Here is a 22030-nt window from a genome sequence, read left to right on the forward strand (position 1 = left end):
CCAATTTTCTCTACCTTTAAGGTTTCTCAGCCCTGACCTAGATGACCCAGGCTAGCCTGATCTCGTCAGATCTCAGAAGCTAAGCAGGGTCAGCCCTGGTTAGTATTTGGATGGGAGACCACCAAGGAATACCAGGGTTGCTGTGCAGAGGAAGGCACTGGCAAACCACCTCTGTTAATCTCTTGCCATGAAAACCCCCCAAAAAGGGGTCGCCATAAGTCGGCTGTGACTTGATGGCACTTTACACACACACACATGGTTTCTCAAACCAGCTTACAATCACCTTCCCTTCCTCTCCCCACAACAGACTCCTTGTGAGGAAGGTGGAGCTGAGACAGTTTGGAAAGAACTAGCCCAAGGACTAGCTGGAGATCAACCGGCAGGCTTCACGTGTAGGAGTGGGGAAACCAACCTATTCTCCAGATTAGAGTCTGCCGCTCAGGTGGAGGAGTGGGGAAATCAACCCTGTTCACCGAATTTGACTCTATTGCTCATGTGGAAGAGTGAAAATCAAACCCGGTTCTCTAGATTAGAGTCCACCGCTCTTAAGCACTACACCACGCTGGCTCTCAAGAGTCGTGTGTGCATGTTTCTTTTTCTATTAACTCACATGCTTGCGAGTACATGCTATCCTTGGATCTTAATAGGCTTCTGGGTAAAGTATTTGAAGCTGTATATTTAAATTAGCCTTAAAGGATACATCAGGAGCTTGGGTTCTACGCATTGAAGGATTCCCCCACCTTCCTTAGCATGCTGGGGATCCCTGACCTGGGAGTCATTGATGTTGGTACAATTGAACCACTGAGAACCTGGTATACTGTACCAGGTGTGTGGAATCTTTGTTGTTTCCTTTAAACCGAACACCCCAGCATCACAACCCAATCAAAGCACACCACAATACTCACTGAAATCAGTCCACAGGAAATACCTGTTTGCCCTTAGTGTTCTCACCCATAGAAGTGGACCAAAAGCCCCAAGTGAAATCTTCTTCAGCTATGGAAATTGGTGGGTTTTGTTGGTTTGGTGGGTAGGGTTGCCAACCTCCAGGTACTAGCTGGCGCTCTCCTGCTGTTACAACTGATCTCCAGCCGACAGAGATCAGTTCCCCTGGAGAAAATGGCCGCTTTGGCAATTGGACGTTATGGCATTGAAGTCCCTCCCCTATCCAAACCCCACCCTCCTCAAGCTCCTCCCCAAAAATCACCAGGTATTTCCGAATCCAGAGCTGGCAACCCTAGTTGTGGGTGAGCCACAGCGAAACTCTGGAAGGAGAAATGGGCGGGTGAGCTCTATATAGTTGTGACAACCGATGAAAAACAGGCTGGCAGTCTGTGTTAGAAATCCATTCCTGAAGCATGAAAAATTCTTAAACAGAAAGAGAAGGCTTTTGATTTTTATCTGGTTTCCTCAACTAGATGTATGTTTCAAGAGGTCTCATCCATCCACTACCGAATGTGTGTCTGATCCCAAACTATCCCCCTTCCCATTATGCCGCCATGGCTCCTGTATCAAATCTCTCTTTTTCTCACTATGTTAATTTTGAAGTGCTCAAAGGAATGAGTCTAGTACCTCCTGATAATTCTCCTTCTGTTCTGAACCTAAAACATATGCCTGCTTTAAATTAGAGGCACCTGTTTCCCACTTCAAATGTAATAAAGTGGGTGCATTTTTGAAAATGTATTTTACCATAAATTCCTTCACTAAAATTGAGAATTGTTTACAGCACTCTGGGATGTGGATTATTCTGCGAGTTTGGTGGAAATCCTTTTTGGCACCTGCTTAAAGGATAATTTGGACTCCCCCCCCCCTTAATTGCAGTGATTCATAGTCTCTTTGGAAACAGTCTCTTTTGGTTGTGTGAATGCCAGAGGTACACATATTTATTAAATATACCTACTTTGGTCATCTAAACGTTAACAGGTAGTAAATTGTCACTGGAAATAGGTAAAAACTTGCACTGTACACTGAAAACATAATTGGGCCTAACAACTCATTGTTCAATTGTGGAACTCCCTGCCCCAGGATGTAGTAATGGCTGTCCACTTCGAAGGCTTTAAGAGGGGAGTGGACATGTTCGTGGAGGAGAGGGCTATTCATGGCTACTAGTTAAAATGGATACTAGTCATGATGCATACCTGTTCTCTCCAGTATTAAAGGAGCATGCCTTTTTTATTAGGTGCCATGAAACACAGGCAGGATGCTGCTGCAGTCATCTTGTTTGTGGGCTTCCTAGAGACACCTGGTTGGCCACTGTGTGAACAGACTGCTGGACTTGGTGTGCCTTGGTCTGATCGAGAATGACTTTTCTTACATTCTTATGTTGTACATGTCCTTTTGTCTGTTGCAGGAAAGCTGTCTAGCTCAGTGGCAGGCCTTCTGCTTTATGTGCAGAGATCCCCAATTCAGTTCCTGGCATCTCTGGAAGACCTTTGCCTGAGAATTTGCTACCTGAACCTACAGTCTGACTTAATGGTTTGCCATTGCCTGCCTCTGCGTTGTGATGCTGGCTTTCCTTAGTGGTCTCCCATCCAAGTTCTAACCAGGGCTGACCCTGGTTCGCTTCCGAAATCTGATGAAATCAGGCTAGCCTGGGCCATCCAGGTCAAGGCAGAGACAAACAGAGGTGGTTTGGCAATGCCTGCCTTTGTGTAGCAACCCTGGCTTTCCTCGGTGGTCTCCGATCTAGGTGCTAACTAGGACCCTGTGCTGATCTTCCGAGAACTGACGAGATCGGGCAAGCCTGTGACATACAGACCAGGATGACTATATACTGGCTACTTAATGGATTGCTTCCAAACATGACTTGCAGGTAGCTTAAATAAAATCACTGAAGGCAGATTTGATATTCCTTACTTTGGATCATTGAGAGCTTGTAATATTTATTTGTTTGTTTGGATATTGATATCCTGCTTTTCCTTTTGAAGTTGGAAGTCTTTCTCCAATCTAGATTTGTGTCCAGCAGCAACTTAGAGACCAACAAGATTTTCAGGGTACGAGCTTTTTAGAGTCAAAGCTCATGTATCAGTTTCGGCTCTGGATGACTGTGAAGCTGCCTAAACACATTGAATATAAAATAACAGAATATAAAATAACACAGAAATAAAACCACCACTTCCTCAAATTTGAGAAGGTGCAGAAAAGAGCAAACAAAATGATCAGAGGACTAGAGCTACTGCCCTATGAGGAGCAGTTAAAAAGCTTAGGACTGTTTAGTTGGAAAGAAGGCGGTTAAGGGGAGACATGATAGAGGTCTATTATGCATAGTATGGAGAAAATAGACAGGGAGAAGCTTTTCTCCCTCTCTCTTAATCCCAGAATGCCGGGTCGTCTGCTGAAGCTGGAGGGTGAGAGATTCAAAACAAATAAAAGGATTTCTTCACACAACACATTGTTAAATTGTGGAACTCCCTGCCCCAGGATGTGGTGATGGCTGCCAACTTGGACGGTTTGAAGAGGGGAGTGGACATGTTCATGGAGGAGAGGGCTATTCATGGCTGCTAGGAAAAATGGATACTAGTGATGATGTACACCTATTCTCTCCAGGCTCAGGGTAGCATGCCTATTGTATGAGGGGCCATGGAACACAGGCAGGAAGGTGCTGCTGAAGTTGTCTTGCTTGTGGGCTTCCTAGGGGTACCTGGTTGGCCCCTGTGTGAACAGACTGCTGGGCTGGATGGCCCTTGGTCTGATCCAGTGTGGCCTTTCTTACGTTCTCACGTTCTTATGAACTGTTCCAAAGACTAGACTTTTAGACTTTATTTCCTCTTCCTGTTGCATTGCTCCTGGTCAGTCATGAAATATGAGACTTCTTTCAAAGAACAACAATGTTTTTCCAGTTGGAAAGAAATATTTTTGTTGGGGGGGGTTGTGTATTAGTGGTAATGCATGCCTTAATGGAAGAGTGTGATGTTGAGGCTCTGAATGAGCTGTGAATAATGGACTCATCTTCCCTGACGATTGTGGAGGTGGGGGGAAGAGGGGGGATTAGGAAGAAGAAATGAATATTAAGGCCCTATCGCTGTTGGATCGATAGACAATCTGTCCGGCTCTCTCTTGCTGGGTAAATTACGTGAGGATGTTTTGGGCAGACAACATGTAATAATACTGTTGAAGGCTTTCACGGTCAGAGTTCATTGGTTCTTGTAGGTTATCCGGGCTGTGTAACCGTGGTCTTGGAATTTTCTTTCCTGACGTTTCGCCAGCAACTGTGGCAGGCATCTTCAGAGTAGTAACACTGAAGGACAGTAATAATATGTTTGTCATTGAAACTGTTCACCAACCAGCGTTAGTTTTCACTTCTGCATCAGCTGCAAAAACTCTGGGCCTTGGTGTTAGAAAAGAAGGGCACTTTCTGAACACCTTCTTGAAGAACTCTTTGGAAAAGCGGGGCCACTTTGGTGTTTGAAATTGAACCATTATCTGGAGCAGGCAGCAGAGGGTCCTTTTGTGGAGGAAAAAGAGGACTTTCAAACCCTTTGTTTGAAATCCTCCCCCTACGTGGCCTTGTTATCTGATGGCACTTCTGGCTTTGCCTGCTAGGACTGCCAACCTCCAGGTACTAGCAGGAGATCTCCTGCTATTACAACTGATCTCCAGCCGACAAAACCTCCCGCCGGTGGCAAAGAGGGACCTGGCAACCCTATTGCCAGCCCATAACAGCACACTTATGTGTGGATTCTAGGAAGGGTGTGTGTCATGCTCCCTTGCTAGGGTTGCCAGCCTCCAGGTGGGGCCTGGGAATCCCCTGGAATTGCAATTAATTTCCATACTACAGAGATCTGTTCCCCCAGAGGAACTGACAGCTTTGGAGAGTGAGTTACCTTGTGGTAAGCCCCTGTTCAGCTGTCTCCTCTTCTCAAACCCCACGTGAATAAACTACTATTTATTTGTAGTAACTTTACTATAGCAAGAGACATTAGCTTCCAGCCTTGGATCTTCTAAATGACTTCTTTGGAAAAATGTGGGCCCCGTTGAACGACAACATCTTATCAAGCAGTATCCCATGGGGTTGCCAGGTCCCCCCTCTCTTCTGGCTGGGGTGACAATCCCGTGCCTGACGCGAGTATGTCACATCCGGGTTTACCCTGGAAAGGCCGCATTGCGCTGGGATGCTTTAGCACTCAGACCCCCAAACGATTGTGTACTAAAGAGTCCCGTCTTGATGTGGCGCTTCTGGAGGTAAACCCCAGAATGATTTGGATGAAGGAATAGAGGGGATGCTTATTAAATTTGCAGATGATACTAAATTGGGAGGGGTAGCAAATACGGTAGAAGACAGAGCCAGGATACAGGATGATGTTGACAGGCTGGAGAACTGGGCTAAAACTAATAAAATGCACTTCAACAAAGACAAATGTAAAGCTCTGCATTTAGGTAGGAAAAATCAAATGCATAATTATAGGATGGGGGAGACTTGTCTGAGCAGTAGTGTGTGTGAAAAGGAACTTGGGGTCTTAGTAGACCAAACACTGAACAGTAGTGTGATGCGATAGCTAAAAAGGCAAATGCGATCTTGGGCTGTATCAACACAAGTATAGTGTCCAGATCATGCAAAGTGATGGTATCACTTTGCTCTGCTTAGACCTCACCTAGAGTACTGTGTTCAGTTTTGGGCACCGCAATTTAAGATATCGTGTCCAGAGGAGGGCAACAAAGATGGTGAGGGGTCTGGAGACCAAATCCTATGAGGAAAGGTTGAAGGAGCTAGGTATGTTTAGCCTGAAGAGGAGAAGATTGAGAGGGGATATAGTAACCATCTTCAAGTACTTGAAGGGCAGTCATATAGAGGATGGTGCCGAGTTGTTTTCTGTGCCCCAGAACCAAACGGGTTGAAATTAAATCAAAGGAGTTTCTGTCTAGACATTAGGAAGAATTTTCTAACAGTTAGAGCGGTTCCTCAGTGGAACAGGCTTCCTTGGGAGGTGGTAAGCTCTCCTTCCCTGAAGGTTTTTAAGAAGAGGTTAGATGGCCACCTGTCAGCAATGCTGATTCTATGACCTTAAGCAGATGATGTGAGGGAGAGCATCTTGGCCATCTTCTGGGCATGGAGTCAGGGTCACTGGGGGTGTGGGGGGGAGGTAGTTGTGAATTTCCTGCATTGTGCAGGGGGTTGGACTAGATGACCCTGGTGGCCCCTTCCAACTCTGTATAATTCATAAATGCATACAATGTATATGTATGGTGACTAATTGGGTGAAATAAAGAAGCTGAAACAGATGGTGATCTAAAAAACCCTTAGCAAGCCCCAGGAGCTTTTGATTCGGTGTTGTTTCATTTTTGCAGAAGAAAACGTGTGGGGGGGGGGTGGAATTGCAGGGTCATTAACATATTTTATTACAGCTTTCTGTCACTTAGGGTTGCCGACCCCCAGGTGGTGGCTGGTGATCTCCTGGGATTACAGCTGATCTCCAGGCAATAAAGATCAGTTCACCTGGATAAAATAGTCACTTTGGAAAGTGGACTGTGCAGTAGGGCTGTCAAAAAAAAAAAAAATTCGGTACAGTTCGGATTCGGCCGAATTTGGCCCTTGTGGGTTCGGTACGTGCCGAAGTCCGAACTCCCCCACTTCGGATCCGTTCAATTCGGCGGGAATTCGAAGTTCGGGAAAAAAATTCGGCCGAATAAAGCCATTAAAAACACAACCGCGCCTTTCCGCGGCTCGGGGGGGGGGGGCATTTTTGGGCTTAGAGGTCCCAAACTTTCAGCAGAGCTTCAAAGGACGTATATTGAAAGACTCCCCAAGTTTTGTAAAGATTGGGTCAGGGGGGGCTGAGATATGGGCCCTGAAAGGGGTCCCCCCCACCCTTAATGTGGATCTCTCCGCAGAGCTTGCCGCCCACGCACAAAGCTCCCGGCCGACAAACAGCTGATGAGAGCAAGGGCGGGGCAGGTGCTAAGAACTTTGCAAAGCAACACAACTGCAGAGCAACCCCTTTGCAAATATGCAAAGGGCGGGGCAGGTGTGAAGAATTTTGCAAAACAATACAACTGCAAAGCAACACAAGCACGCAATGCAAAACCTTTGCAACAGTGCATAGCAACACCTGACACCTGGGAGTTTGCATACCATGGAAAGGGACAGAGGCAGCTAGCTATGCATAATGAGCAGGAGGGGGTGGAATGTCTCCTTTTGCATTGGACTTGGGACCAGGCAGATGCATTCTTTAAGTCACCATTTGAAAACCAGTTTTGAGCAAGCATCAATAACCTAACTGATCTTATGAATGAGGAAAAACCTGAAGAATAAAAATGAAGCCCCCCCTCAAGCCAGGGAGAGAGAGACTGGAGGGGGAACACACACCCCAGGCAGAACCGGCAAAAGCCCCCTTTGGCTTCCCCCCCCACCCACAGAAACTGCTCCCTCCCCACACACACACACAGACTCTGCTTTCCCCCCCCCCCACACACACAGAAAAGAAAAAATATAGATTAAAGCCCCCAAAGGGGTCTTACTGTGGCTGTCTTCTGTTCCAGCAGGAGGGGCTGGGAGGCTGGGTAATCCAATATGATTCCATTTGTATCCAATATAAGATCCATATGTATGCATCTCTCGAGGGTGATCCATTCATCCCAATAGGGGAAAGGGGAAAGCCCATATCTCGGGGGGCCCTGACCCAATGTTTACAAAACTTGGGTGGTCTCTTAAAAAGCCTTGACTGAAGCTCCGCCGAAAGTCTGGGATCGGCACACCCAAAAATGCGCCCCCTGCAGCCATGGAAAGAGAAAAGGGGGGGGAGCCAATATTTCAGCCCCCACTGAACCCATCTTTACAAAACTTGGGTGGTCTCTTAAGAGGGATTCTCTGAAGCTATGACAAAAGTTTGGGGGCTGAACCCCCAAAAAAGCGCCCCCTGCAGCCACGAAAATGGAAAAGGGGGGAGAGGAAAAAGGGGTGGAGCCCATATCTCGGGGGGCCCTGACCCAATGTTTACAAAACTTGGGGGGTATCTTAAGAAGCCTAGTCTGATGCTCCGCTGAAAGTTTGGGGTCGGCACACCCAAAAATGCGCCCTCTGCAGCCATGGAAAGAAAAAAGGGGGGAGCCCATATCTCGGGACCCCCTGACCCAATGTTTACAAAACTTGGGTAGTCTCTTAAAAAAACCTGTCTGAATATCCCCTGAAAGTTTGGGGTCGGTACCCCAAAAAATGCGCCCCCTGCAGCCACGGAAAGGAGCAAATGTGCACAAGCACCCCCTCACACACACATGAGGATTTCCCTCTCTCTCTCTCTTTCCCCGGCCGGCCGCACATCAGCTGATTCCTCCAGCACTCAATCCTGACTGATTGGCCAGAAGAAGACCCAGCTTGGCCACCGATTGGCCGGGGGAGGAGAATGCTGCTTACTGACGGTTATGCTGCTTACTGACGGCCGAATTGGCCGAATTTATTCGCCGAACTCCCGAACTCGCTGAATTCGGCCCCCCCGGTTGCCCGCCAGTTTTGAGTTCGGATCCGTCCGAACTAAAAACCGCCGAATCAAGGGAAATTCGGCTGATTTTCAGTTCGGGCCGAACCGAATTGACAGCCCTACTGTGCAGAGTTATACCCTGTTGAAGTTCCGCCCCTCCTCAAACCCTGCCCTCCTCAAACTCCACCCCCAAATCTCCAGTGTTTCCCAACCCACAGCTGGCAATCCTACTGTCACCTGAAGATTAGTTGCAGTACCAGGAGATCACACTTGACTGGAGATTCTGGCATGTCACTGGGGAAAACAAGACAAATGGAGTCTAGACCTTTACTGGGCTTCCTAGAGGCACCTGGTTGGCCACTGTGTGAATAGATTGCTGGACTTGATGGACCTTGGTCTGATCCAGCATGGCTTTTCTTATGTTCTTACCCAGATTGCTATGGGTTTCCCATGAGGTGCCCTGTCCTGCCAAAAAGTCCCTATAACAAGTTTCTGGTTCACTATAGGTTATCTTTATCCCAGGTGTGTGGGATGGACTTCTGAAACTTTTTTGTTTGTTTGTTTGTTTCCTTGCCAGTCAGATGTGAAACTGGTGGTGCTCAAGAGGACATTTGTGGATAGCAATAGGATGTTACTACAGGGGTTAAACAAGGTTGCTTTTACCATGTCAGTTTAATTACTGTGTTGCAAGAGCCAGTGTGGCGTAGTGGTTAAGAGCAGTGGACTCTACAATGAAGAACCAGGTTTGATTCCCCACCCCTCCACTTGAGTGACGGACTCTAATCTGATGAACCGGGTTAGATTCCCCACTCCTACACATGAAGCCAGCTGGGTGACCTTGAGCTAGTCACAGTACTCTCTAAACTCTTGCAGCCCCACCTACTTCACAAGGTGTCTGTTGTGGGGAGAGGAAGGGAAGGAGATTGCAAGCTGGTTTGATTCTTTTTAAAAGGGTAAGTCGGCATATAAAAACCTCTTCTTCTTCTTCCTCCTCCTCTTCCATCTTTGCTTTAGTTTATTGGAGACCATTTTTTTTAATGATTTTCTTACTTTGGGATATGCCTCTAATTATCTTTGTGGGGTGGGCAATGTAGAATTTAGAAGGGAGGAAAATCCTTTAGGAATTCCAGTTCAAAATCACTGTTGTGCATTTTGGAAATAGTAACATTTTGAGAGTTTGCTAAATAAAGTAAACTTTAATGAACACGTATACTTTCAGCACACAGCAGATGGTCCATGACAAAGCTGCCTGAAGCGAAGATAACATAACTTGCCCTTGTTACACTTTAAGCCTTTTATAGTGTCGTTTATTCTCTGTCTTCCAATGTGGAGTTTGAAAGAAAAATACTTGGATTATGGAACAAATAGAGTTGTTGTTGTTTCTAGTCTTTTGCCATTTTTAATATACAAAGTACAAAGTTCCTGTTTGCAGCCCTTAAGTGATTTAATAAATATCCTCCAGCGTCGTGTAGTGGTTAAGAGCAGTGGTTTGGAGTGGTAGACTCTAATCTGGTGAACCGGGTTGGTTTCCCCACTCCTCCACATGAAGCCAGCTGGGTTATCTTGGACTAGTCACACTCTCTCAGTCCCACCTACCTCACAGGGTGATTGTGGGGAGGGAAGGGGAAGGGAAGGTGATTGTAAGCCGGTTTGAGTCTTCCTTAAGTGGTAGAGAAAGCCAGCATATAAAAACCAACTCTTCTTCTATGACCATCCTCCTTGAATGCTCCATATGAATGGTTTGATTGTAGCCTTGTCCAGGTGAGAGATCCCAGCATCACATCTGTGTTGAAAAGGCCTTTAAAACATGCAGTTTAAAGATGAGCATGCAGTGTGTGACGGGGTGGGGAACCTTGTAATGCAAGTAGTCTCTTTTAACATTCTCCCAACTCTAGTGATTTGTGTTTGCATTGACAGGTTGTTGTGAGGAAGTAGCTTGTACATTAGGATTCCCAATTCCAGGGTTGGGAAATTCCTGGGGAAGGCATAATTGGGAAGGGGAGGGACCTCATGAGGGAATAATGCTATAGAGCCAACCCTCCAATGCTGCCATTTTTTTCCCCCAGCCTGGAGATCAATTATAATTCTGGGAGATCTCCAGACTCCTGTTGGAGGTTGGCAACCCCTTTTATACAACATGTTCATTCTTAGTGCTTTCTTCTTCCAGACCCTTCATCCCCAAACCAGCATATTTTGATGTGATAGGTGTTGCTGCAGAGAGGCAGTAGGTGATGTGAAAGATCTCAGCCTTAGAACCTAGACAGCTGCTGCCAGTCAGAGTAGACAATACTGACCTTGATGGACCAAGTATAAGGCAGTGTCATGTGTTCAAGTCTCTCAGCTGTAGTTGGATCCAAGTAAAGCTAAGGTAAGGGGCAGTGAGGGCAACTCTAACTAGAAGGCAGATAATTTTCCAGCATTAACCTTAAGTTAACTAGACCTAATTAACCTTAAGTGCCTAGACAGTTTTACATTCACTGTACTCTGGCTTGGATCCTAGGGTTGGCAGCTCTGGGTTGGGAAATACCTGGAGATTTTTGAGGGTGGAGCCTGGGGAGGATGGGATTTGAGGAAGGGAGGGGCCTCAGCAGGGTATAACACCACAGAGTCAACCCTCCAAAGCAGCCATTTTCTCCAGGGAAACTGTTGCTCATCATCTGGAGATCAATGGTGATCTTGAGAAATCTCTAGGCCCCACCTGGAGGTTGGCGACCCTGTTCAGATATGGTTTTAATCTTCTAAGAAATTTGTGACTCTTTAAAGAAACTGCAGTCACTGCATACTTGAAGCCACCTTAAATATTTATTTGCTTTTAACTTTCAAACCTTACTGTTAGTTAGTTTTTTTTTAAACGGGGGGGAGTTGGATGAAAAGTAATGAACTGTGAGAGTAATTTTTCACTCTACCATATGTTTTTAAAAAAATCTACATTGAGGATCTTTTTCTTTGATATTCGTGTATGTGTACGGGGGGATGTTCTAACTGGTAGTTTCCTTTATCCTGCTCGAATGTCTGCCAACGTGAGCCTTGTTACGGTAGTAAGGAACATTTTCCTTCTGTCCTCAAGCTGTTTGCTGATTATTATCATGTTGAACATCACAGCTGGTTGGCAGGATGGAGATTAGAAGTTCTTAATATTCATTTTATAGGAGTATTGGTTTTATGTATTTTGTTTAGTTTTTTGTTTTTTGAGCAAAGGCTACAGTACAGAGATATAATGCATTAGCACAAAACTTTGGTGTGATCTACTGAGCCACCTTAATCTCCCCTCTTCATCCTTTTTATGGTTTGTTTTAAAGTAATTTGGTGCACTCAGCCCTTATCCCCTTAATAGCGCGTTATAAAACTGAATATGGAAAGAACCTTGGATTTCAGACAGAGGCAAACAGTTTTTTTGTTTGTTTGTTGTTTTTAAAAAAGTGGATTGCAGAAGTTAACATAAGAAAGGCCATGCTGGATCAGACTAAGGTCCATCAAGTCCAGCAGTCTGTTCACACAGTGGCCAACCAGGTACCTCTAGGAAGCCACTAACAAGACAACTGCAGCAGCATCCTGCTTGTGTTCCACAGTACCTAAGATAATGGGCATGCTCTTCTGATCCTGGAGAGAATAGGTATGCATCATGACTAGTAACCCTTGGAGAAAGAGGCTGCTTTGGAGGGTGGACTCCATAGAATAAGGAAATCCCCCACCCCCAAAAAAAATCTCTGGAACATTGCTGAGCACATTTATTGCTTAAAGCGAAGCTTCTTAAACTGTGGGTCATGACTAGGGTTCCCAACTGCCCGGTTATGGTGGGCAATCTACCACTCCTTGCTGCTGTTGCCCACTGACTCTCAACTGGTCAGCGGGCGGAAGTAGGCGGGGGAAGAGAGGTGGCGTGACTGGCATCATCTATGCTATGACATCACTCACCATATAAGCGGAAGTGCCAGCCTGAGGTTTTTCCTGCCCCCTCCTGTTCCTCAGGCTCCAGGCAGCCAGCTCCAGTCAGCCAACAGCTCAGCTGTTTGGCGGGGGTGCAGACTTTCTCTTTCGTTCTGCTGTATCTCTGCGGCTTCCTTGGCCGCCCAAAAGGTGCAAGCCTTCTCTGCCTTTCCTCCCAGGGAAAGCTGCTTGAGAAACCAGGGACGTCGGGCAGAGCAGCAGAGAAGGCTCGCACCGCTGGGGTGGCCAGGGAAGCTGCGGAGATAAGGCAAAACTAAAGAAAAAAACCATGCTGCTGCCAAACAGCTGAGCGGCGGTAGGTGGGGGAGCATCTTAGCTGCTCTGCCCAACGTCCATGGTTTCCCAAGCAGCTTTCCCCGGGAAGAAAGGCAGAGAAGGCTTGCAGTGTTTGGGCAGCCAAGGAAGCCGCAGAGATTAGGAAGAACAAAAGAGGAAGCCCTCAGCCCCACCAAACAGCTGAGCGGTGCGGGGGGGGGGGCGAAACCGAATGCCTGGAGACTGAGGAACAGGAGGGGGCAGGAGAAGCCTCATGCCAGCACTTCTGCTTAAATGGTGAGTGATGTCATCGCGTAGATGACGCTGGTCACCGCCCCCAACCTTGCCTCCCTAAATTTCCTGTCGGTTGTTTGGTGGGGCCTGGAAACCCTAGTCGCAACCGCATATGGAGTCACATAACTGAATGTGGGGGTCACAAAAAATTTGGCAACAGTAAAAGGTTTCTGAATGCACAACAACCAAAAATTAATTCAAAATCAAACATGTAATGAATCCGAGGTGTTCCTGGCAGGGCTTGCCCGTGTTGCATCACATGACTTCACTGCAGCCGTGGTTCTGAACATACCACATGCGCACTTTACACTGTGCATGCCATCACGCCACGCAACACCAACGAACGCTGCCAGTGTTTTTGCAGTGTTTTTACTGCACATTCAAAGTTTTCTGCTCTTACAGAAACATAATAGTTTGATTACGGAAAACACTGAAGATGCTCTCCATCCTGCAGGATCAACTATTCCGCCAAGATTTAATTCTTTATGTAAACATAAATAAGCACATCCATCTCATTAGTGTGCAAATTTGCTTTTGTCTTTAATAAATGGTAAAATTATATGTATACCAAAGAACTGTTTTAAAATAAATTTCTTTATCATTTATTATTCTTTTCCCTTTCCTTTTATCCCTTAGAAGCTCCTTGATCAATTGATCTTGAGCAGCATATATCTAGTGTTGGAGGGATATAAGGACTGAAACAAATCTTGCCACTGACAATGTAGCCTTGGGGTCCCTATCGCTTAGTAAAAAAGGCATTATGTCAGTCACAGAGGCATTGGATTTGTATGTTAAAAGGGGAGAAATATAGTGCAATCGAAGTTCCTCGTAAAAGCGGCATTCCAAAAGGGCATGGGCTAATGAGTCAATAGAGCCAGAAGAGCAAGGGCAGATCCTGTCAGAGTATGGTATATTCAGAATTCTGCCCTGCATTACCATAAAAGGATTAGCATTCAATCTAGCCAAGCAAAAAGCTCTACAAAGACGAGGAGTTGTCAGATAATATGTATAGGCAGGCAGACCACGTGGAGGGGGTATTCCGAAGAACTGGGATGAACAGACGCGACTAGCATGAAAAGTAGTGCTGATTTATTATCAGTAAATGTTTGATTTGTATACCTATTTTATATACCTATATATACCCGGGGTCGCGCAAAAAATACTTGGGCGAAAAGGGGTTGAGAGTGGAAAAAGTTTAAGAAGCCTGGGCTTTAAAATGAGCTGTTGGTGGAATTTATATGTTTTCTTTCTTCTTTTTTTTTCAACCAGACTGGAAGGAAGGAGAAAGGAGACCCGCTGAACATCGCCATCGACAAGATGACCAAGAAGACGAGAGATCTACGGAGACAGGTACTGTTTGTTCTTGGCTGTGCTCGTTAGCTGTGACGAAAGCCCCGGTCGGTGGGACCGTCGGCTGCTGGAGCGGTAATAGAGTTGGACAGATGTGTCCTCTTTATGGCAAGTACCTTCTTGCAAGGCTCGGTGTGGGCCTGCCCCCTTCGGGAAGCATACGCTTCGCGAGCACAAGCTGCGGAGGCAGGAGTGTTGATCTGCAAATGCGCTTGGCCAGCAGTCTTGTTCTTGGAAGCACAGTGAGGCTGCATGTAGTCTGGCCACACACACCGACAGATCTTGGAAAATCACCATTTTGTTTTATTACCGGATAAATCTAGATACTTAGTCTCTCCTGCGGCTTATTTTTCCCATTTCGAGCCTAATAATTATAGGAAGGCCTCTACCCTTACCAGATGCCAAACTCTTCCATCGGCTGTTTTAGAAGGGAAATATAAGAAGACCCCAAGATCAGAAAGGTTTTGTCCTTGTGGGACTGGGGACATTGAAACCATCGAACATGTACCGATACATTGCCCATTCTACTGTGAAGTCCGATCAAAGCTTATTTCCCTCTTGCTTGGCAAATTCCCTGAAGATCCAACCGAGCTTTAGGCAAAGAAGCTCCTGTTAGGAGAAAATGCACAGCTTACGCTCCAAGCTGCCAAGTTCTGTGCTGTTGCTATTAAAATATGCAATACTTTGTTGGAAAATTATTGTTAATATACTTTATAATTTTATAAGTTTTAAGGTGATAATGTTAACCAAGGGTTGTTTTTTTTTGATCGTACACCTTTATTTATACAAGCAGTTTGTAGTCCTACTGTACAAAACTATCAAGTCTAGATAGCCTGATGTATCAACAAGTGATTTGTCAATTGACCGTATTAATGAAAAATTATCCTATTAAAAACACACACACACACAGTATTTTTTTCATATTTTTTCCCCAAATTACTTTCCTACCATATGGGCCCGAAGCAGACCTCAAGGTGGTGGTGGAAAGTGCCGTCGAGTCGCAACTGAGTTACGGCAACTCCCTAGGGGTTTTCTAGGGTCTTCATCCCTGCTTAGCTTCTGAGAACTGACGAGATCAGGCCAGCCTGGGCAATCCTCGTCAGGGCACCCTCAGGGTCATTCACAGCAAAAACCTCATAAAAATACAGCTTCAACCTGCCATGTTCCCCTCTTGAACAGGAAAAAAAGCATCCGGATGATTAAAGCACAGCTGAAATCAAACAGGCCCGCCGTCTATTTGAAAACCCTCTGAAGAAGAATGCTTGAAAAATAAAATCCAAAATACTTGGGATCAGAATCAATTAAGCATGACATCTATTTGGCCTGGTTTCTTTTTGCTTTCTAATCTGGCTGTTTGAAGAAAATGAGCTTTTGTGTAACTGGAGACTTTGCCGAGATCTCTTGTCGGCTGTTGAATAGATGTCTTTCCTTTGGCTCAAATCTTTGGTTCTGAAAATTTTTGCAGACGTGGCTGGGGGAAGTGAAGATCAGTGGACTGACTATTTAAAAATAATTTCTTCTTTTTTCCTCCTGTGCAACATGAATGTTTCTCTCCAGTCTTTTAAACACTGTCTCGGCAAAATAATGACATGTTTTCACTGGGATCTGTATGTTAAGAGAGCCAGTGTGGTGTAGTGGTTAAGAGCAGTGGTTTGGAGCGGTGGACACCGATCTGGAGATCCCGGTTTGATTCCCCACTCCTCCACATGAGCGGCGGAGGGAGGTATTTGAAAGAAGTATCAAATCACTAACAGGGAGATGGAATCTCTTGACATTTTACCGCACTCAGTACGGAGATCTGGCCACAAACATGTATGGTGGCAGCAAATGAGTGATTTTGTTTAGCTTTTCCTGAGTGGTATAATAGTGGTTATATCACTATGGTATTATAATATATCCTTTTGGAAGGGAGGCCTCTATAACGGCACACAGTATTCCAGGTGTGGCCTGACCAATGCAGTGTTCAGCGGGACTATGGCATCTTGTGATTTGGATGTTATTTCCCTGTTGACACACCCCAAGACCGCATTAGTCTTTTTTGATACTGCATCACACTTAGTGCTCATATTCAGCTTACAGTCCACCCATACTCCTAGATCTTGTCTGCACACAGCAGTGAGCAAATATTTGTGGAAGCGGCTGTGCTTCTCATTTTTATGGCAGCGTTTTAGATATTTTATAGACGTCTTTTAAACTTACGTGGCAAGACCTGTTAATATTTTATTGCATGTTTTATTCATCAGATCCCCCTGAGGAAGTGTATGTGAAACACTTAGGGGCAATTCAAATATTAAATACTTTTTGCTTGCACTAATTGCTGTTTTTTTTGTTTTTTGTCTGTGGTCACTGGCAGCCATCATTTTGTATCTTCCCTATGTGCAGTAAACATATAAGAACATAAGAAAGGCCCTGCTGGATGAGACCAAGGACCACCTAGTCCAGCAGTCTATTTACACAGTGGCCAACCAGGTGCCTCTAGGAAGCCTGCAAACAAGATGACTGCAGCAGCATTGTCCTGCCTGTGTTCCACAGCACCTAATATAATAGGCTTGCTCCTCTGGTCCTGGAGAGAACATAAGAAAAGCCCTGCTGGATCAGACCAAGGCCCATGAAGTCTAGCAGTCTGTTCACACAGTGGCCAACCAGGGGCCTCTAGGAAGCCCACAAGCAAGATGACTGCAGCAGCATTGTCCTGCCTGTGTTCCACAGCAGCTAATATTATAGGCATTCTCCACTGATCCTGTAGAGAATAGATATGTATCATGACTAGTAGCCATTTTGACTAGTAGCCATGGCTAGCCCTATCCTCCAAGAACATGTCCACTCCCCGCTTAAAGCCTTCAAAGTTGGCAGCCATCACCACATCCTGGGGCAGGGAGTTCAACAATTTATTTCACAGTATTCCACAATATATTTCCCCTGCATCCTCTCCAAGTATTACTCAGGGTGATCGGTAAGGAATGGAGCCAGGCTGCGAACAAAATGCTTTAGGAGAAAGCTGGCATGTACTAGCAGCAGCCTATAGTGCTGGCCGTCGGTCCCTTTTTCCAAGACGGGGAGTTTGAAGTCTGATGGGAGGTTGCACCAACTGGCAGGAGTCTTTGCTCTTCCCCTACAGACAAGCTTGTCAAACATAACACAACAAAAGTCTCTTTCATGGCAGGCTACGGCAGGCAGGAGCATTCCGCCACAGCGGGGCATTCCCTGCTGCCAGTTATTTGGTTTCATGCATTATCTCTTGGAGAAATGGAAAAGAGAGAGAGAAGAAGAAAAAAAGTTGGTAATTGATAAACAGTGCACATTGTCCTTAGCCAGCAGACACACACCATGTTCGACAGGCTGTGATTTCTTCAGGGTAGGGTTGCAAGCCTCCAGGTTGTAGCTGGAGATCTCCCGCCATTACAACTGATCTCCAGCCGATAGAGATCAGTTCCCCTGGAGAAAATGGCCAGGACTCTATGGCGTTGAAGTCCCTCCCCTCCCCTCCCCAAACCCTCCCTTCCTCAGCCTCCGCCCCAAAATCCTTCTGCCGGTTGCAAAGAGGAACCTGGCAACCCTACCTCAGGGGCATCAGAAGGGATAGAAGTGAGGAGGGCAGATAGAAAAATGTGGGTTTCTTCCTTGCAGGGTGTGAGGCATGCCAAGAACCAACCTGGGCTGCACATCCTCTGTGCCTTCTGCCTGGCTGTGGTTGCCGCAGTGCGCTGACAGTTATGACCGTGGCTTTCAGCCATTGGCCATGCAGCCTGGTTTCAATATTTTCTGAGCCAATCAAATATTCACCTTTGCCTTTTTTCAACCATTTATTTTTGTCTGTTTGTTTTAGGTTTAATCAATTAATTTGTTTGAAACATTTTACTGCCACCTTTCAACCCGATCAGGGTCCACAAGGTGGCAAACATAAAAACGTTAAAACATTTAAGCAATTAAAAATGCAATTAAAATGATAAAAAACAATTCAGTTAAAAACACATAAACAAGAAGAAGAAGAGTTGGTTTTTATATGCTGACTTTCTCTGCCGAATCAAACTGGCTTTCAAGCCCTTTCCCCTCCCCACAACAGGCACCCTGTGAGTTAGGTGGGGCTGAAAGAGCTGTGACCAGCCCAAGGTCACCAAGCTGGCCTCGTGTGTAGGAGTGGGGAAACAAATCCAGTTCACCAGATTAGTGCCTGCCGCTCATGTGGGGGAGTAGAGAATCAAACCCGGTTCTCCAGATAAGAGTCCACTGCCCCAAACCACCGCTCTAGACCACTACACCATGCTTAGCTTCCAGTATGTGATGAGATCAGGCTAGCCTGGGGTGTCCAGGTGAGGGCATCCATCTCCTAGCAGGAAGGGATTTTAAAGAAGTATCAAATCATTCACAGGGAGATGGAATCTCTTCACATTTTAGCCAGCTCAGTACGCAGATCTAGCCATAAACATGTATGGCAGCAGCAAATGATGGGTTTTGTTTTGTTTTTTCTTGAGTACTATCTCTTGGAGGGAGGGAAGAATGTATGGTATGCCCTGATCTTATCAATATCGGAAGCTAAGCAGGGTTAACACTTGGAAGGGAGACCACCGAGGAAAATTCTGCAGAAGAAGGCAATGGCAAACCACCTCTGGTACTCCCCTGCCTTGGAAGCAAGTCAGTTGCCACTTGACAGCACATACATTTGTTCTATCTCTGGGAAAGAATGAAGGGTAAGTGCTTGTTTGAGATTCTTGCCAAAAGACCCTGCCGTCATTATACCACAAGGTACTTGACCCAAGAATTGATGTAAGCCTGGTGCAGGGTTATGTTCAAACAGTATTTTTTTTAAAGCGGCTCTGCTTGGTTAGAAGCATCCAGCTGATTGTAGCAGCTGTCGGTTCTTATAGGTTCTCTGGCCATCCGTAGATAGCCATTCTTCTCTCTGTACCCCCACACCTGTCTGCTCACCTTCTGGCATCACAGTGTTGTTCTTGCAGCACCAGAGAGAGAGAGAGAGAGAGAGAGTGGGAAAGGAAGCTGCTGTAACTGCTTCTGTCCGACTTCCTCTTCTCTGGGGCTGCAGAAAGAATCTGTTGTGCCAGAAGGCAAAGGGGTGGCGGGCAGGGCACAGAGAGGGACTAGAGGTCACCTGTGTAAGACAGACCTCTCTCTCTTTTTAAAAAAATTTTCCAAACATAAAACAACACATACAACACACAATATTTGTAACAAGACCTCCTTCACTTACAATTTGGAGCGGGTCTAAGTCATTTTATACCGTCTGAGAGCCAGTGTGGTGTAGTGGTTTGGAGCAGTGGATTCTGATCTGGAGAACCGGGTTGGTTTCCCCACTCCTCCACATGAGCGGCAGAGGCTAATCTGGTGAACTGGATTTGTTTCCCCACTCCTCCACATGAAGCCAGCTGGGTGACCTTGGGCTAGTCTCAGCTCATAGAGCTCTCTCAGCCCCACCTACTTCACAGGGTGCCTGTTGTGGGGAGGGGAAGGGAAGGTGATTGTAAGCTGATTTGATTATTCGTTAAGTGGTAGAGAAAGTTGGCATATAAAAACCAACTCTTTTTCTTCTTACATCAGTCTAAAAACTCATACTTAAATCATATGAAAAAATAAATCTGTTAACAAAATGAACACTAAGTATATACTGACACCTTCATCCAGACTACTTGAGTTACATTGGTTCATTATTATTATGTAGTACTAGTACTTTATATGAAACCTCTCAATTACACTTCATATTTATTTTTAAATCTGGTAGTATAAACTTTTAACCTATCAGAATATGATTTCCACGGAAGGCATACAATTTAAACTTCTAAGCATTTATATCTAGTATATTAATCTAGACCAGGGCTTCTTAAACTTTCTCCACTCGCGACCCCTTTTCGCCCAAGAATTTTTTACACGACCCAGGTATATAGGTAAATAAAATTGGTATACAAATCAAAGGTTTACTTATAATAAATCATGAAGAAATGTATTGTAAAACAGTGCTTTTACTGTTGCCAAATTTTTCACGACCCCCACATTCAGTGACCCACATTTTAAGAAGTTTTGATCTAGAATACATTATGTCTGTTCTCCTTAATCAATATGTTTGATTGTTTATTATTTAATACCTACAATTGCATATCCCTTTAAGAACTCTTACACACATTTTATTCTGCCACATATTCATAATACAATTTCCAGTTCTTTTGAAATTATTCCAGTGGTCTTTTATTCACGATATTTGTCAGCTTAGCCATCACTGCATATTCTGCTAGTGTGTCAGCCAGAGCTGCTGCTGCTGCTGCTGCTGAGGAGGAGGAGGAGGAGGAGAAGAAGTTAGCAACCAACTCTCCACTGTGATTTTGGCAAAATCATTGAAATTTCCCAGTGTCTCCATTTCTCTTTCTTAAATGTGGGGAATACAGAGTTCTTCCAATTAGAAAATACATTTGTGAGAGAAGCTATGAAGGCACGGAGCTGCAGTTCCAAAACATCTCCCCTTATCCTTTCCATAGGAGAGGACACTTTTTTGGCTCTTCTCGTTCTCTGGCTCTGGCCAAGCCGCGTTGTTGTTCCCGTTCCTGCCCCTCAGACATCCTGGCTGCATTCTCGAGGTCATTCAGCTCTCCCCGTGTGCTTCCAGCAGGATCCTGACACCATCTCCTCCTCATTAGGAGCAGGCACATGCTTCTGTTTATTAAGACCTTTGGCTCTGCTCACAGATTTGTAGAAGTACTTCAGAGATGCAAGATAATACATAAATATGCTGTGGCGGGATTTCTTTTCTAAGAGGGCACGCGTGGAATTTAAAATCCAGTTGAGACAAGCATCAGCCACTTACTGATCAGGAAAAAATATATATAAGAACATAAGAAAAGCCATGCTGTATCAGACCAAGGCCCATCAAGTTCAGCAGTCTGTTTACACAGTGGCCAACCAGGTGCTTCTAGGAAGCCCACAAACAAGATGACTGCATCATTATCGTGCTTGTGTTCCACAGCACCTGATATGATGGGCATGGTCCTCTGATCCTGGAGAGAATAGGCATGCATCATGACCAGTATCCATTTTTACTAGTAGCCATGGATAGCCCTCTCCTCCATGAACATGTCCACTCCCCTCTTCAAGCCTTCCAAGTTGGCAGCCATCACCACATCCTGGGGAAGGAAGGTTCACAATTTAACTATGTGTTGTGTGAAGAAATACCTCATTTTATCTGTTTTGAATCTCTCACCCTCCAGCTTCAGCTGATGACCCTGCGTTCTGTTGTTATGAGAGGCAGAAAAGCTTCTCCCTGTCCACTCCCTCCATACCATGTATAATTTTATAGATCTCTATCATGTCTCCCCTTAACCGCCTTTGTTCCAAGCTAAACAGCCCTAAGCCTGATACATAAGGTGATACATAAAGATGCTTTAGCAGAGTGTGTACTCAAAGAGGGCATGCGTGGAAGTTAAAATGCATTTGAGACCAGTATCTGCCGCTTACCAAGCAGGGGGGGAAAAAAAGATGCCCAGATGTCATACTGGAGCTTCCTTGCAGTCCAGATTGTTTCACAGTTCGACCTTCCCTTGCTAAAGCTTCATTGTGTCACAAGAAATGACAAATCTGTTGCCCCCCGAGACAATATGCTGTGTGATTAGGGGATTTGGCCTTGTCTTGCTCTACTAGACCCCTTTCTGGAAAAGCCGAAGTAAACGTGAAGCTCTTAATCGTGTAAGCTCAACCCTGAACCCAAGGACATCATATCTTAAGAGCAGAACAAAATTTGAGTCAGGTAGCACCTTAAGAGATCAACATTTCCCAGG

The 22030-nt window shown here is 45.4% G+C and overlaps 1 protein-coding gene across 1 annotated transcript in view; it reads left to right on the forward strand.

The window, feature by feature from the left end:
• The window catches only part of CTNNA2 (catenin alpha 2), a 633745-nt gene that overhangs the window by 435316 nt on the left and 176399 nt on the right, over positions 1 to 22030 (forward strand). Inside the window, exon 8 of the mRNA XM_056855155.1 lies at positions 14175 to 14255. Coding sequence (XP_056711133.1) covers positions 14175 to 14255 — 81 coding nt within the window. The remainder of the gene's footprint in view (positions 1 to 14174; positions 14256 to 22030) is intronic.

The sequence above is a fragment of the Euleptes europaea genome, chromosome 9 (genome assembly GCF_029931775.1).
Source record: "Euleptes europaea isolate rEulEur1 chromosome 9, rEulEur1.hap1, whole genome shotgun sequence".
Lineage (NCBI taxonomy): Eukaryota > Metazoa > Chordata > Lepidosauria > Squamata > Sphaerodactylidae > Euleptes > Euleptes europaea.